Source organism: Montipora foliosa, chromosome 6 (assembly GCF_036669935.1).
Source record: "Montipora foliosa isolate CH-2021 chromosome 6, ASM3666993v2, whole genome shotgun sequence".
Classification (NCBI taxonomy): Eukaryota; Metazoa; Cnidaria; class Anthozoa; order Scleractinia; family Acroporidae; genus Montipora; species Montipora foliosa.
Window position 1 is genome coordinate 63291205 of NC_090874.1, and position 17500 is coordinate 63308704.

The window sequence follows — 17500 nt, forward strand, 5'->3', positions numbered from 1 at the left end:
CGAAACAAGAGCCATTAAACTGAAAATCAAAGTGTTAGGTTCATTTCTCAAGTCGCATTGCTTTTGTCTTGTCCCCCGTACGTTGGCCCGAATATAGTTGTAGTCGGGCCAGGAAGATAAACTTTCCATGTGTCGATTTAAAATGATAAATGAAGAATAACTAGGTTTTTATCAGCCATATATTGAGCAGTGTGATCTGCGTAAGGGCGAAGGGAAGAAACAGTTACAGTTTCCTTTATGTCGTTCATAAAGAATGTTATACAATACAATGTACAGGTTAACAATAGGGAGTTTGCTTTCTTTTGGCTTGATGTTAGATCCGACCTTTCGGCTTGTGTACACGGGATGGATATCTTTTCCGATTTTGCGACTTAATTCTCCAAGTTGTCTTCGCACAGAATTCGCTGATCTCCAATTGTTTCAGTTTGAGGGAATTTTGTATGAACAAGTGGATGGCGTCGCCATGGGCTCGCCTCTGGGACCCCTGATGACTAACGCATTCATGTGTAGTATTGAAGAACGACTCCAAGGCCAGGGAAAAATGCCGGATTTCTACAAACGTTATGTGGACGACACGTTGAGCATAATGCCTAAAGTAGAAACAGCTGAAGCATTTCTATCCACACTGAATGGCAGCCATCCTTCGATTAACTTCACCATGGAACTAGCCGCAAACGGCACACTTCCCTTTCTGGGGGTGGAAATCGTGAAACACATGTCCCGCCTGGAGACAAAGGTGTATAAAAAGCCAACAGATACTGGATTATTACTACATTATCAAAGTCATGTCGATGTGCGATATAAACAGTCACTGCTAAAAACAATGCTGAATCGTGTTTTTAAGCTCTCTTCGAGCTGGCAACTGTTCCATCTAGAATGTGAACGTCTCAAGGAGACTTTCTCTCGGCTTCATTACCCAGTCCCACTCTTACAATCAGCAATCAGAGATTTTGTTACTGTAAAAGTTTCAGGGGATGTAAGATCCAAACAGACCTGTGACGATAAGAAAGCACCTGTGAGAATAATATTACCATTTAAGGACCAGAGATCAGCGAATTCTGTGCGAAGACAACTTGGAGAATTAAGTCGCAAAATCGGAAAAGATATCCATCCCGTGTACACAAGCCGAAAGATCGGATCTAACATCAAGCCAAAAGAAAGCAAACCCCCTATTGTTAACCAACAATGTGTTGTTTACCATTTCAAATGTGATATGTGCGATGCGGATTAGGTCGGCTACACATGCCGACACCTGTACCAACGCATTGAATAACATAAGGGATCTGCCATCGGGAAACACGTCAGAGATCAACATGGGAGGGACCCAAGTGACATATCTCGTAGTTTCAAGATCTTACGGAAGTGCCAGAGCAAATTTGACTGCTTAATTTATGAGATGCTTTTTATAAAAGAACTAAGGCCAACTATGATTTCTTAAATACGTAAAATCGGACGAGTCGTAGAATCGGAGAATCATTGTGAATGAATGCTAAGAATAGGACAGCCATAATCCCTCCCCGTTTGCATGTCTACATGAGTACTTTCAATATATTAGGCTAGGAAAATGACAATAAATCAAGGATGGTACTCGAATTTAAGTATCAGATGACTCAATACCGCTTTCTTCGTCTACGCAAGCTTTTCTGACATTCTTCGTGAGCAGATGACCAAAGCAATTCTTCTGGTTGATTTCAAGTGAAAAATGTCACTTTCATTAATAACTGTGACACCAAATGCGAAACCTATTATGGCTGGCGGCATTTTATCGTTCACCCATTCCATTAGTTGAACGGGTTTTATGAAAGTTAAATCATACTCATTCACTACAGCCACTGACTTCCATAAAGTTTTATCTGTTGCCGTAATACCAGGGCTTTTTCCCTTTACTTTACAAAACAATGTTCTCCTATTGTCACATTTACTATGTCATCACCAGCAAATACAAGCGCTCGTTTCAGTGGCTTGATATGATATTTTGGCTAAATTTGTTATTTTCGTTATTTTCGTTATATTTCTGAGACCTCCTTTCCTTGTCTGCTTTGAAGAAGTGTTATTCTTGCTGGTATCGCTTGCTTGATTTGTTATTTTCACTAAATTTGTTATTTTCGTTATATTTGTTATATTTGTGGAGCCCCCTTCCCTTGTCCGTCTTACACAATTGCTATTTTTGTGTCTCTCGCTTGCTTGATTTGACTTTTTCGCTAAATTTGTTATTTTCGTTATATTTGTGGGGCCCCTTCCCTTGTCTGCCTTAAAGAATTGTTATTCTAGCTGCTGTCGTTTGCTTCATTTGAAATTTTTGCAATTTTACTCATTTTCGTTCAGTATATTTGTTGGGCCCCCTTCCCTTGTCTGCCTAGAAGAATTGTTATTCTTGCTGGTATCGCTTGCTTGATTTGTTATTTTTCCTTTTTTTTGGGGGGGGGGGGGGGTATTTTTGTTATATTTGTGGGGCCCCCTTCCCTTGTCTGCCTTGAAGAACTGTTATTCTTGCTGCTGTCGTTTGCTTCATTTGTTATTTTTGTTATATTTGTTATTTTCGTTAATACTTAACAAATGTTTTGTTATATTTGTTATTCTTGCGATGGCGTGCATTTCTGAACATATCTTATCGTCGTAGACAGACCGATGACATCGAGAGTCATATCACAATACTGATAATTTTAGGAAGCCTAATACTTCTTTCTAACCGATTTCCAGGGCCGTACTAAGTGATTACTTCTATCTTTCGTCGATAGCCTGCACTTCAAATAACAACATTTACTCTTTTCTCAATGCTCGAGCGGGCGGAATTCTGCGAAGACTGCAATCTGATTGGCTCTCGGAGCGGCGGAATTTTTCTATCTTGCCCGCCAACTCGGGCGAAATCCTAGCCCTGGTTGCGTGAGCTTGTGTAATGGCTTTAAATTTCCATTTTTTGACACCAAATCCGTTTGCATACAGAAGTAAGTGTTTCGGCAAAACAGATTTTAATTAGACAATAGGCGTTGAAATAAAATGCAAATAAAAATATTTATCTTTGAAACGTTCAGTTTGTAAGTCACTTACTGTAGTCGTTGTCAGGCGCGGTGCGAGTCAACAATAAAAAAAATGATTTCAGAGAGAGAGAGAGAGAGAGAGAGAGAGAAAGGAAAAACATAATTAAATTATTTAACAGCTAAGGGTCGGTCCGTATAGCGAAAAGCTGTGACCTCGGTCTTAAAAATGCTGCCCTCGGCCTGCGGCCTCGGGTAGCATTTTCAAGACCTCGGTCACAGTTTTTCGCTATACGGACCTCCCAGCTGGCAAATAACATATATTTCTTTCAGTAAGCTCTATATCTGACAGATAAGTAAAACAATTATTATTAATATTGATTTTTCTTTCACAGAACCTCCATCAACTACCTTCTCATGAACCTAGCTGTTGCGGACATGCTTGTGGGACTATTTTTCACACCGCAATACATCTTCATACATATGTTTACTCATCCGGACGGTGTGGCTGGCAACATCCTTTGCAAACTGGTGACAGGTAGCAACGTGGCCTGGGTCGGAGGTGCAACATCCGTGTTCACGCTGGTTACCATAGCAATTGAACGCTACAGTGCTGTCATGGATCCATTTGGAACCAAAGGAAGGCTTACGACACGCAAGCTAAAGGTAATATGAGCAGATATGAAGAGCGACTAGGCATGTCTCAATTGTGTTCTGGGTACTTTTTCGAATTTGGGGCACTATTTTACGTTTCAAGTACTGTTGGGAACTTTCTTGATACACCTTTTTCAACTTTCCACGTGCGAGAGCAATATTTTGGGTGTGTACCTTTCGGTGAATACAAAAACGCATTTTCGATCTTAAAACAGACTACGTGCTCCTTTCGGCAAATCCAAATCCGGATTTCTGATCTGGTGAATCCTTTTTGAATAAAGATTCACTAGATTTGAAATCCAAAGAATCCAAATCCAGATTTACGGATTTGCGATCTACGCGTTTCCATTATTTTCACCTTAAGCAAACTTTTCGACTCTTTGCTTTTCGGCGAAAGAAAAAAGAGTAAACATGTGGATAAACGTTCCAGATACTGTGAATTACTTTATCATTTGTAGTTAAGCATTGCAAAAAAGTTCCAATAACAATGTCTAAAGTGTAATTTGCTGTAAACAAAACCCCTAAAATAAGCAGCTTGTTCAACTCGAGTTCACATTTATCCACTACTTCGGGCAGCTTTGTCCGTCAAACTGGTTTGTTTAGTATTGTTAACTTATAAGCTACAACGTTTGAGCAATTTCTTACGGTCATTTTAAAAGGCAGGTCGTGCAGATTGCAGATGATGCAGACTGCGCAGATTGAGTACTTTTTCATTCGGTAACAAGAAAGAGGTGCTCTACATCGACATGTGAAGTCCCTTTATTTGTAAATATAAACCCAAACAATGCACTTTGCAACACACACAGGAGACGCTTGATGTTTCGTTTTGTAATTCCCTGAAGTAAAGAACTCTGGCTACCTTTGGATTGAAGTACGAATTTTCTGTGCTGTCGAATTTTGGGATGCTTGTTGGAGTAATCGTTGATCTGTGTATTTGAAGGAGACTTACCTCTCAGGATACCTCGCGTTAGAAGCTAAAACATTGACAAAGCTTGCATGCAGTATTAACAGTGTTTGTCCACCTTAGAGGCGTTCTTGTTTGAAAAAGAAGCAAGTAATAAAGTACTTCATCCGCATAACCTGCACAATCTGCAATCTGCACGATCTGCGTTCTTAGGTAATTACAAAACGAAACATCAAGGGTCTCCTGTGCGTGTTGCAAAGTGCATTGTTTGGGTTTATTTTTACAAATAAAGGGACATCGCATGTCGATGTAGAACACCTCTTTCTGGTTACCGAATGAAAAAGTACTCAATCTGCACAGTTTGCAATCTTCACGATCTGAGTTTTAACATGACCGAATTTCTTAAGATGCCGCGATAATTGACGTATTCACGAAAGGACTCCATGGGTACTGATCGAATCTCGGATTTCGCGTTTCTTTCGGCCGCGAATTCTGGCAAATGTCGGATCAAAAATTCATTTTTAGATTGGCTGAAAGGAAAAGACCCAAACTTGTCTTCGAAACGTTTTCAGTAAGCCCAGTTATTCTATTATCATAAACTTGAATAATTGCACTCAGGACATGCCTAAGAGCGACTTTACGTAATACTAGGTAAGAGAGCGAATCCCTGAGCCACATGATAATTATTTGAAATCTATTTTTAGATCGCGCAAGCGCTGCGAAGGTTATGTTGTTACCATGACTGCGCGGTCCACTTTCACACTAAGTGACCGATAAGGTGTCTTATGATAGGACTAGTTCCGTGAGCGGGCAAGATGAACCAAATCCCGCTCTGTGATTAGCTACCCGAGCGGGCAAGATGGAGCTATCTTGCCCGCTCGGGATTTCTCGCTTGGTCCCGCAAGATCAAAGATCAAGTTTTTGGTGTTTTATCCCATATAATAAATCCTTTATTGACCAAACTTGTTCGGTCAAGATATATGGGTTATTGACCAAGTGTGAGGTCAAGATGGCTGGATACTGGCCAAGTTCTTTTTTGCGTGTTTATGGACCGAGACGAAGTCGAGGTCCATAAACGCTCAAAAAAGAACGAGGCCAATATCCAGCCATTTTGATCGAACAAGCTTGGTCAATAAAGGATTTATTATATGGGATAAAGCAGCAAAAAATGTGATCTATGATCTTGCGGGACCAAGCAAGAAATCCCGAGCGGGCAAGATAGCTCCATCTTGCCCGCTCGGGTAGCCAATCACAGCGCGGGATTTGGTTCATCTTCCCCACTCACGGAGCTAGTCATATAATAAGACTGTTATTGGCCTCGTTCTTTTTTTGCGTGTTTATGGACCTCGGCTTCGTCTCGGTCCATAAACACGCAAAATTGGAACTTGGCCAATATCCAGCCATCTTGACCTCACGCTTGGACAATAACCCATATGTCTTTAAAATAAACACGCAGAAGGATAATGAACTATTATTATGTAATCAGCTCAATAATGTACGCATTTTGATTGGTTCTCACCCATGAACTATAGGACAGGACAAACGCATAGATGACGTCATCATCAAATTTTATTTATTATCTTTTAATATATTCAAGCAATAGAGGACTTTTTCCGTGTTTACATGGCCTCATCTAAACACTTGAGGGAGTTGGGAGAATTTGAGAAAGAACTGTCTCTAACTCTCCCAACTCCCCCGAGTGTTTAGATGATGCTGTGCATGTAAACACGGAAAAATCCTGTATTGCTTTCATAAATAATTTTCAAGGAAAATGCTGTTTTTTTGCTTCTTGATTGAAACAGACTTTCTTTATACACGCTCATATTCCCTACCACAATCAAAACGAGCGTTTGACAATACAAAACTAATCAAAATTCGTGTGACGTTACAGCCGTGTTTACATACTCTCATCTTAACACAGCTATTGACCAATGAGAGTGCGCGTACTAATTATTTTATAAAACTCGATAGTACACGCTGAACCGTTTACTATTTGTTTTATAACATAACCAAATCATCTTGTGACAATTTTTGACATCCTTTGTCCTCATTGAATGCCTCTCGTTCATTAACTGGTCGAGCTGGGTTTTTACTTAGGCTTTCAAATCACTTTGCCCGTGGTTCGACTAAAATACCCGCTGTTGAAAACTGGAAACTAGTGTTACAGGAGCTTTAGTTTGATTGACATGTTAGAGGAATTAGATCTTATCGAGTTTTTGGTGGTATTATATTTTGTGTATTGGCGGAATTATATCTCGGAAATCTTAGGAAATCGTCTCTACCAGGAATTGTATTCTAAAAGGAAGTCATCTATCATTAAAGAGTTTGGATCATTAAAACATTTGGTGCCGAGACCCGGGATTGAAGGATTGAAAGAGTGAAAAAATGAATTAACCTCGTGTAAACATGTCGTCGGAACCCAAGAAACGACTGAAGAAGAAATCCATGGTCCGCGAAACTTCATCGCGCATTTGTTAGGAAAACAATCCTCGCGGCACAGGAACAAATTGATAAACGGGGAGATCCTACCGTTTTGAAGAAGCTCAAATCCTTGCGATGTACCCTGCTGGATAAATTGTCGGAGCTCAAAATATTGGACAGTGAAATTATCGATTTGGTAGACGAAACGAAAATAGAAGAAGACGTGAGCAATAGCTGTGACTTCGCCAGCGCTATTCAAGCCTGCATAGTCGACCTAGAAACAGCAATAGAGGCTGAGGAAAATACTGGAAAGGGTCAGGATATACAAGGAACGACATTGGGCTCGCAAAACTCTAACTCGAGTATTCAGGCGGGAACACAATCAAACGCGTCAACAATTCCGACCGACGCAAAGTTGCCCAAACTGGAATTGAGAAAATTTTCAGGCGACCCAATCAACTGGCATCCCTTCTGGGAATCGTTTGTATCGGCCATTCAAAAAAACACCACCTTAAGCGACGTGGAAAGATTCCAGTATCTCAACTGAGTCGCTCCTTGAAGGTTCTGCAGCCCAGACAATTTCTGGTTTAGCATTGACAAGCTCGAATTACGACCACGCGGTCCAACTTCTAGACAAGCGCTTCGGAAATAAACAAGTCATTATTTCGAAACACATCGAATTGCTCATGCAGCTTCCAAAAGTAAGCGACGGGAGCGACTTAAAGCAATTGTGCCAGCTTTTGGATCGAACGGAGGCGGCAGTTAGAAGTCTAAAAGGAATCGGTATTTCGACTGAGACATACGGAATATTTTTGACACCTGTAATCATGGGAAAGATCCCACAAGAGTTACGCCTCATCCTGAGTCGCGGCACATCAGAAGATTGGGACCTTGATACAATCATCAAGTCTTTCACAGAAGAATTGCAAATTCGAGAAAGATGTGCTTTGGGAACGATAACAGAGCAAACAAAGTTAAAAGAAAAAGGAGAGTTTGGTTTTGGAATTCGCACAGGTCAAAACAAAAGACCCCCCACATCGTCAACCCTGGTTGCAAACAATGAGAGACTGCCGCTATCTAAGGATAAATGGTGCACTTTCTGCAATGGACCTCATCCAACTATCAAATGTTCTGTTGTTACCGATCCAGAATCTAGAAAGAAAATTCTACGTCAAAAGGAAAAAGGTTTTGGTTGTCTGAGGAGCGGTCATGTGAGTCGAGGTTGTCAAGCAAGGTGTCATCGTTGTAGTGGGAAACATCACGTGGCTTTGTGCAGCGTTCAACACTATCCAGATTATCCAATCACGACCAGAAGGGCTAGAGACAGCAATTAAGAACAAACTGTGAGTACAAACTTGTGTTTTACTCAAGACGTTAATAACAAGTGCATCTTGTTACAAACGGCCAGAGCTAACGTCAGAAGTCCTCATGGAGGAAATTCTTGCAATGTGAGAATCCTTTTTGATTCATGTTCCCAAAAGTCTTATATAAGCTCACGGTTAAGGAGCAAATTGAGCTTACCACCAATTGGAAGCGATACAGTTCTAATACAAACTTTTGGAAACAATGAACCCTCATTGAAACAATGTAGACAAGACAAGACAATTTGACAGTGTTCATTAATGCTTATGAAGTTGAGTTGATCTGTGGTCCCATCACAAACCAGACCATTGAAATTGCACAACAGTGTTACCCACATCTGCAAGGCTTACCTCTGGCTGATCACTCACGAGGTGATGAGGATCTAGAAATTGATGTTATGATTGGAGCAAATCATAACTGGTCTGTCGTTCAGAATGACGTGGTAAGGGGGGAGCTACATGGACCAGTGGCAATTCGTACAAGATTAGGATATGTATTGAGTGGTCCTGTGAATGCGGCAAGTGCGAATACACAGTTATCAACTGTTAACGTGTCCCATGTTATGAAAACTGAATGTCAAGTCATTGAAGAGAACTTAGTTTCAGATGATTTCTTACTGAAAGAGGAGCTAAGTAAGTTTTGGGACTATGACACTCTTGGAGTAAAGGATAGAGAGGGAGATTTTCTTGAAGACTATCTTACCAAAGTGAAGTTCAATGGAATCCGTTATGAAGTGTCTCTTCCCCTCAAGACTGAACACCCGATTATTGCAGACAATTACTTGTTGGCACAGAATCGCCTTGTTTCTTCATTGCAAAGATTAAGGTCCAAGCCAGAATTGCTCCAACAATATGACAGTGTCATCAAGGAACAATTAAATGCTGGTGTTGTTGAATTGATTGATAAGAGTCATGATTTAGATACCCTTCCTGGAACTGTACATTACATTCCTCATAAAGAAGTATTGAAAGAAGACAGAATCACTACTAAACTACGTGTGGTTTATGACGCCAGTGCTAAATCTCGTAATGAACCAAGTTTGAATGACTGTCTCCTACCAGGTCCAGCCTTAACTCAATTGATCTTTGATGTCTTGCTGAGATTTCGCCTCCATAAAGTGGTTTTGATTGGTGATTTAGAAAAAGCATTCTTGAACATTGAAGTCAATCCAGCAGAGAGAAACTTGTTAAGGTTCCTATGGGTAGATGACATCAACTCCCGGAATCCAGAAGTGATCACACTGAGATTCACTCGTCTTGTTTTTGGTTTAGTTTGCTCTCCATTTATTTTGAATGTAACATTGAGGAACCACTTAACAAGGTATGAGAACATTGACCCTGAATTTGTGGCTGCTGTTGTAAGAGCTTTGTATGTTGATGACTTTGCATCTGGAGAGAACTCGGTAACGAAGTGTTTTGAACTTCACCACAAGTTGAAGTTGCGGTTTAGAGAAGGAGGTTTTAATATGAGAAAGTGGGCATCGAAAAGTGAAGAGTTAACTGAAATGATCAAAAGAGCAGAAGAATCTTTGTCTTGGGAACCGGAGCTGTCTTGTAAGGCTACTCCTACATTGACCGAGCGGAACATTGAGGAAGAAGATTGGACAGTGTCAAATTCAAACAACAATGTGAGCGAAGAAACCGTTGTCAAAGTAATGGGAGTTCAATGGGATCGGATGGAAGATAATTTCAAGTTTGATCTTGCTACCTTTTCTAGACAAGCCTTAGAGGGAACTTTCACTAAACGGACATTATTTAGCAGTACTGCTCGATTCTATGATCCATTAGGCTTGCTGTCACCAGTTATCATACCCTTAAAGTGCATGTTCCAAGAAATTTGTCATTTAAAACTTGGTTGGGATGAAGCTTTGCCGGAAGGTCTCGCGTCGCGCTGGAAAGAGTTACTACAAAACATGTGGGAAGGCTCAAGCATTGTAGTGCCTCGTTGCATCCTGGGTGATGTTCAAGTCGAAGACGTCACGTCTATTCAACTGCATGGGTTCGCAGATGCTAGCAAATCTGCGTATGGAGCAAATGTCTACATCAGGTTGACAACCTCTGGAACCAGTTCTGTTTGCCTTCTAGCGGAGTTGCTCCCTTGATCGGTGAATCAATCCCTCGACTGGAGTTAATGGCCGCCTTGACACTTGCGAATTTGATAACAGCCGTGCATGAGGCATTGACTATGAAGATAGACGCTGTTTTCAATTGGACTGACTCACAGATCGTGTGGTGGTGGATCAATAGAGAGTTTAAACAATTCAAGCTGTTTGTTCAGAATCGAGTTCAGAAGATTCGAAGTCTGTGGAGTAAGGATCACTGGAGATATTGCCCGTCTGAGTCTAATCCTGCTGACATAGCGTCGCGAGGGTCAAAGAGTTCTGTTCTCGCACAGTGATCTATGGTGGAAGGGAGCTCCATTTCTGAAAGAAGGAGAAGTTCAGTGGCCAAACCTACCTGATAATCCAATCGGTGAGAGTACATTCCCAGAAGAAGTAACAAAGGAATTGAGAAGGAAACCTGAAATTTCAAATGTTATGACAGTATCCGTGCAGTGCTTTCAGAACATTTCAGATGTCATCTGTCCAGAAAGATTTAGTAGTCTCAGTAATCTTGTCAGAGTAACCGCTCTTGTGCTGAAATTCATCCAGAAGCTCAAGAGGAAGATAGAAATAACTGACATCAGTATGGAGGATCAGAATATTGCTACTAATCTCTGGTACAAAGACGTTCAGGAGAAATCAAGTTCGACTTGGGAACAGTTAGGAGTCTTTAAAGATGCCAACGGACTTCTGCGATGTAAGGGACGAATCCAGAAGTCTTCACTTCCATACTCAACAAAACATCCCATCCTGTATCTAGAAAGCAGCATTTCACTAAGCTCGTGATCATGCAGTCCCACGAAAACGTGAATCACAATGGAGTTGGAGAAACTCTTACTGAAATCCGATCACAATTCTGGATAATCAAAGGAAGGCAAGCTGTTAAGGATGTACTTTCCAAGTGTGTTACGTGCAAGAAATTACAAGGAAGAGCCTACAGCTCTCCACCTACTCCACCACTACCTGCATTCCGAGTTTCAGAGGAAATGGCTTTCTCTAAAGTAGGTGTGGACTTTGCCGGACCCTTGTAGGTGAAGAATGTATACTTATCCAAGGGAGAAATGCACAAGTGTTACATTGCTCTGTTTATATGTGCTAGTACAAGAGCTTTGCACCTTGAACTTACGCCAGACCTCTCCGCCAATTCGTTCTTAAGAGTGCTGAAGCGATTCTTCGGTAGAAGAGGATTTCCGACCCTGTTCATTTCAGACAACGGAAAAAACTTTCCGAGATGCAAAGGTTAAGAAGTTTGCTCTTGATCGGAACATTGACTGGAAATTCAATGTACCCACAGCCAGCTGGTGGGGCGGATTCTTCGAAATCTGTGTGAAACTTGTGAAAAGGTGTTTCAAGAAAGCGCTCGGAAATGCGAAGTTGAGTTATGAAGAGTTAGAGTCAGGGTTGATCGAAACTGAAGGCGTTTTGAATTCTAGGCCATTGACCTATGTCTACGATGAGCTAACAGAAACTCCACTCTCGCCTTCTCATCTTGTAATTGGTCGTCGACTTCTAGATCAATCTCCTGCCATCACAGTAGCTGTAAACACTTTGCCTAGACGAGAGAGATATTTAGACGGTCTTCTCACCCATTTCAGAAATCGATGGAAGAAAGAATATCTTACAGGTATCCGCGAGTACCAGAAACTCAAGGGAGGTGAACCAAGAAGAACAATTCAAGTAGGAGACGTTGTGCACATCTATGCTGACAAGACACCCAGACAACAGTGGAGAATGGGGAAAGTAGAGAAACTGTTACAGGGACAAGACAACGTTGTGCGCGCAGCAGAAGTGGTAACAGTAGATAATTCTCTCCGCAAGACTCGCTTAAAACGTCCAATTCAAAAGCTCTATCCTCTTGAAATCAACGTGTGTGACGAACACGTAACTAATGCGAGAACAGGACAGTTTGACAGTGGAATGAACATTTAGATAGTTAAAGATGAAGACATCCCTACAGTGATCACTGCTCCATGAACTGTCTGACCGTATCTTGAGCGTTTGACACTGAAGCTAAAGAGCTAAATTCGGTTTTGCGTTAAATCAGTCTGATTTGTTTAAACTTTCTTGATTGACTTCGACGTCAATCAGGGGGGAGTGTGTTGAAAACTGAAAACTAGTGTTACACGAGCTTTAGTTTGATTGACATGTGAGAGGAATTAGATCTTATCGAGTTTTTGGCGGTATTATATTTTGTGTATTGGCGGAATTATATCTCGAGAATCTTAGGAAATCGTCTCTAACAGGAATTGTATTCTAAAAGGAAGTCATCTATCATTAAAGAGTTTGGATCAGTAAAACACCGGCTAACAGGCTTAAACAGGCTTAAATATAATATTTTTAACTCTTTTTTTTTTTTTTCGTCATAACCATTTACCATATGGACAAATAGTAAATGGGTAATTGACCAATCACAACGCAAGCTTTACTTTTGTAAGTAGTAGTAGTAGTAGCAGCAGCAGCAGCAGCAGCAGTAGTAATAGTAGTAATAGTAGTAGTAGTAGTAGTAGTAGTAGTAGTAGTAGTAGTAGTAGTAGTAGTAGTAGTAGTAGTAGTTAGTAGTAGTAGTAGTAGTAGTAGTAGTAGTAGTAGTAGTAGTAGTAGTAGTAGTGGTAGTAGTAGTAGTTTATTAAAAATTGTTTGCAGCCGACTGGCTGAATTACGTAATTTCTCTTTAAAATATATATAAATAACTATCTATTATTACAATAAATACAATTAAAAAAGAAAACATAAGGTATTCAAAATGTTCACTAACACCAATCGGTATTCTTCAAGCCAAGTTAACAAACAATGGCCAATAGCGTGGTTAGAGACAAACGAGGGGACGCAGAGAAGAGACACTTTAGGGTACGCATACTTAATTAGCTCGGTCTCGGTTTTCATCACTACGTTCACTCATTGCGTTATCGTGAGGCCGTCTTGAGGCGTACCCGATGCTTGACACGCTCCACTTTACCGACCACCCTGCATCTGGTCAGCTCTCCTCGTTTTCCACACCCTGACCAGTGTAGTCGCCGTTAATGTGAATGGTCTTTCTATTATAGGTTCATGCCTCAAGAGAGCCGGATTATGGGAGAGAACACACCTTATTTTCAATCTAAATTTAGCCAGTGGTCATGATGCGCGACTATTTTAAGGAAGACACCTGATTGGTTATCATTGGCTGCGCGACCAAGGGCACGAGGCCAAAATAACTTTCACAGCATGGCTCGGAGCTTAAAATAGATTCAAAAAACTTTCAAGGGGCATGGGGATGTGATGTCTCTCTTCTTGTGCATGCACGCATTGGTTCACTCACACAATGAGCAGGCAGCTCATCATTCATCATCCTCTCTGAGAGTGGAATAATCTCTGCTCTCCCTTCTGTTATTTCAGGTGCTTATTCCATGTTCCTGGATTTTTGGAGTGGTGATGTGTTTGCCAGGTTTTATAGTCAAGAATTTTGACCCAAAAGCAACTTTCTGTATCAGAGGATACCCCGAAAAATGGATGGGCAAAACCTATACTATGCTTTGGTGTCTGCTATTGGCGTTTTTTCCGGTTGTGATAATGGCCGTTCTTTACTTTAGAGTCGTTTACACTTTGTGGTTTCACCGCCCAGAGCACAGAGCCTTCGACAATCGGCAGCAGGTAAGGTTAGATTAGGAAGAGAAGTGTCACACTTCCAGCAGAGTCAGTCAAGCAATGCGCCGTTTGAGTCCAATGCGTTTCGTCAAGCAGTCGAGAGAAACTACCGAAGGAGTCAATTGGCCGTTTCTCCCGACTGCGTGACAAAAAAGTGATTGATTCAAAAACGCACAGAATTCGAACCTGTTACTTCTTACTCGTCATTATTTTAGAAAACTTGGCCGTAGAGATTTTGTTCCTGCTTGTTCATCTTTTAAACACCACAGGTCAGGTTAGGATTAATTTTGGTTATTATATATTTATGAAATTCAAGTAGACTATTGCCGCACGACTGATAATACAACGCGGAAATGTATTTTTTAACGATATTGCGGCTGGCCAATACCAGTCTTCATCAGCTTTATTTGGAGTTCTAACGAATTCACAGAATATATATACACATGTTATGAAGTAATTAAAGAAGATTTCAAATGATAACTTAACGTGATATAGCTACTCGATAAACGAACCAAAATGCAAAAGAATAAAATGCCGTTGAAACACAATATGCTAACGAGATCGTTAAATTCACTGTAAATTATCCCTCAAGTTTGTAGGTACCGTAATGATGAAAAGCTAAGCGTCACGGGCATACTGAGCAGTGGCGAAACATCGCGCCAGTAAAGAGGTCAATCCGACTTGCTAAAGGTTGACGTAAACTGAAAAAACAACGGAGGCTAAGACGTCAACGTAAATTTACATTTAAGACATAAATATCGTAAGAGGAGTAGAAAATATGTGTCTTAAGCAGCTATAGGTTTCAAGTATAATGCGCCCGTGGGGAAAGATGATGGGCTACAATTTGCTGGGCTCTAATTTTATTCCATTGAATTTGTATGTCCAGCAGACCAGCGAGCCATACAATGTAATAGCTCAATGAGTAGGTCCAAAGCCTGCCTAGGGAATGAAGAGAAGAAAGAAAAATAGTCCTCGAGTCTCCATTTATGATCGGATAGATTTAAATATGTTTTCAAAAACCTATTTTGATCAGCAGGGAGTGTTGAAAGTACGGAAGCGAGTCACCCTCATGGTCGTCACAGTTAGTGTCATATTCGCAGTGTGTTGGATATCTGGAGCTATTACCTATTTGGTGGCTATCTTTTCGCCCGCGTTCGGCCCTGGTGATGTTGCATATGTCACGCAATCTACAGTGGTCATGTTTAATTCTGCTGTCAACCCAATTGTGTATGCCTTGATCAATCAACAGTTCATCCAAAAGATCAAGTACATGATGTGCTGTAGATGTCGCCCTAAGATACACCCCATTAGGGAAGAGCGGAAAATTGAAGATATCGATCTCAGCAAGAGCGTACAGCCAATTCCGGAAAAAGAGGAAACCCCCTTGTAACAGAATTTGGTAAAATTGACACCATCGCCAGAAATTTGACAAAAATGTGACCAGAGCAATTTACAACCTCGCTCCCAAAAGGCCCCATCCTAAACGAACGGAAACGAAACAATTTTGTGCTGTAATGAGCATGGGTATATTGGGTGGAACTTTAGAAGTTTCGAGGATACCCAGAGAAAAGTCCAGACTGGTCGTTTTGTTTCGTCTTCTATCATAGCAGGTGTCATGGACCAACGACCAGGGCAACGGATTTATTAAAACTTCCTGTTTGCCCTGTTTATGAATACGTTAACTTAGTAATATCACAACACTGTGCCGATTGTTTATCCTTGCTGGACAAGCGTATCAGGACAGATGTACTCTTAATTGACTTTTCACAAGCCTTTGACTCAGTTTCCCACCAGAGACTCCTACTCTGGCAAAGTGCACATGACTCGAAATTTCACCACCAGCTTTTATTTCATATCCTTAAAATTCAGGCTTTGCTTGATGGGATTTCGTTATTAGAAACTTTCTACAAATGTCCGAAGTGAGTTTTTTCACAGCACGAACTTCGGCATTTTGGCCAAAAAATTGCGACATTTCCCACGCGACCAAAAAGGTCTTCATGACGTCATCAGTTGTGTTAGACAAAGAGTCTGCGGAAAATATTGCGTGCGTAGCGGCCCTGGGCTAGTCAGCTGCAAAAATCCCAGCTTGACCCCAGGTATATCAATTCATCTTCTTCCTACAAAGGAGGCTTGAAGAAATAAATGGACGAAATTTGTCCAAAAACACCGGCCCGGTTTCAAACCCACCCGGCAAACCTACGAAGACTTCGATCCGGTGCTGTGTTTTGCAAGAACGGTCGAACTAGCTGATATGTCAGGGGTGTGAAGATTTAAGAAACGAACTTTCTCAACCATAGACCTAGTAAGAAGAAAGAAAGATCAACCAGTGATTGCAACAGATCGAGTGCGAAAGGAAGGTGCAGTGTGAATTAATATGCTCGCACGGGTGAGCCGATGCTCTCGATCGACCACTTCGTTCTATGCCATATAGTTCCAAATCAGATGGTTTCACTTCTACAATGACAATGAATAACGACTTCCTCAATGTTTTTCGGATATCAATTTATTGAAATGCACTGAGCGCGTTTAGTGAATTTAAATCGACTGACAATCCAAGTCCCAAGCCTGCCTACAGATCGTTTTCACTGTCACGCCATAAAAAATAAATTTGAAGCCGTACAAACGTTAAATGTTGTAGAAAACGAATGCATAAACAACCTAAGCAAGTGTGCTTACTTTCACTTGCGAGACAGTACACATGAGTTTGAAACACCTAATATACTTGAAACGTTCAAACTGCGGAGAATCATAACGAAAGACATATTACATTTCCAATCACAACAGATTTCATTGTTTTGTGTCACGCAAGTGACAATAAGGAAATTCAGAATGCTGCATTTTCAAAACCAAGAACGTTAAAGGGACTGATAACTTGTTAAAAGAGTTCTTTCTAGGTCATCTTCAACCTTGTAAAAACCCGGAAGACCTCACGGTTTTGATTTTAGACCATGCGAAAACTATCTGGTCATCGAACGTTCGAATTCCGATAAAACGCGCCCTTCCAAATAAAATTCACCTCGCGTCTTTTAATAATGAAATGTACGCAAATGGATAATTAACTCAGGTCCTCAGAGAGAGCCTTAAGCCCACAGAGGAGGAGAGCTGTAATCTGGATACTGAGATCTGAAAATACAAGTGAAGGGAAAATGCAATTGACGGGCTCAAGCTTAAGAGTAATGTGAACACACCGCAAGATTTCGCCCGATGTGGATTTCATACCAAATTTCAGCTACACTACACAACAGACGACCAATACATTGAACCATTAGGTTTATTTTGCATGTTTCGGCCGAGCACCGGCGTACAATAATGAAGAAACACGTATACCAGCGTACAATACCGTTGCTTTCACAGAAATCGCCGTCACAGCACGCGACAATAAGACATACCTAGAACTTAGCAACCACCAACAAACATCGTGGTTAGAACGGCGGCCAGAAAACACCTGTCGTAAAAATC

General features: G+C 41.0%; 1 protein-coding gene and 1 pseudogene across 1 annotated transcript in view; both read left to right on the plus strand.

Moving 5' to 3' along the window:
- The window catches only part of LOC138005891 (pyroglutamylated RF-amide peptide receptor-like), a 53057-nt gene extending 37626 nt beyond the window's left edge, over positions 1-15431 (plus strand). Inside the window, exons 3-5 of the mRNA XM_068852066.1 lie at positions 3371-3641; positions 13793-14047; positions 15078-15431. Coding sequence (XP_068708167.1) covers positions 3371-3641; positions 13793-14047; positions 15078-15431 — 880 coding nt within the window. The remainder of the gene's footprint in view (positions 1-3370; positions 3642-13792; positions 14048-15077) is intronic.
- Positions 464-1438, plus strand: LOC138008873 (uncharacterized; annotated as a pseudogene).
- Positions 15432-17500: the final 2069 nt, after the last annotated feature.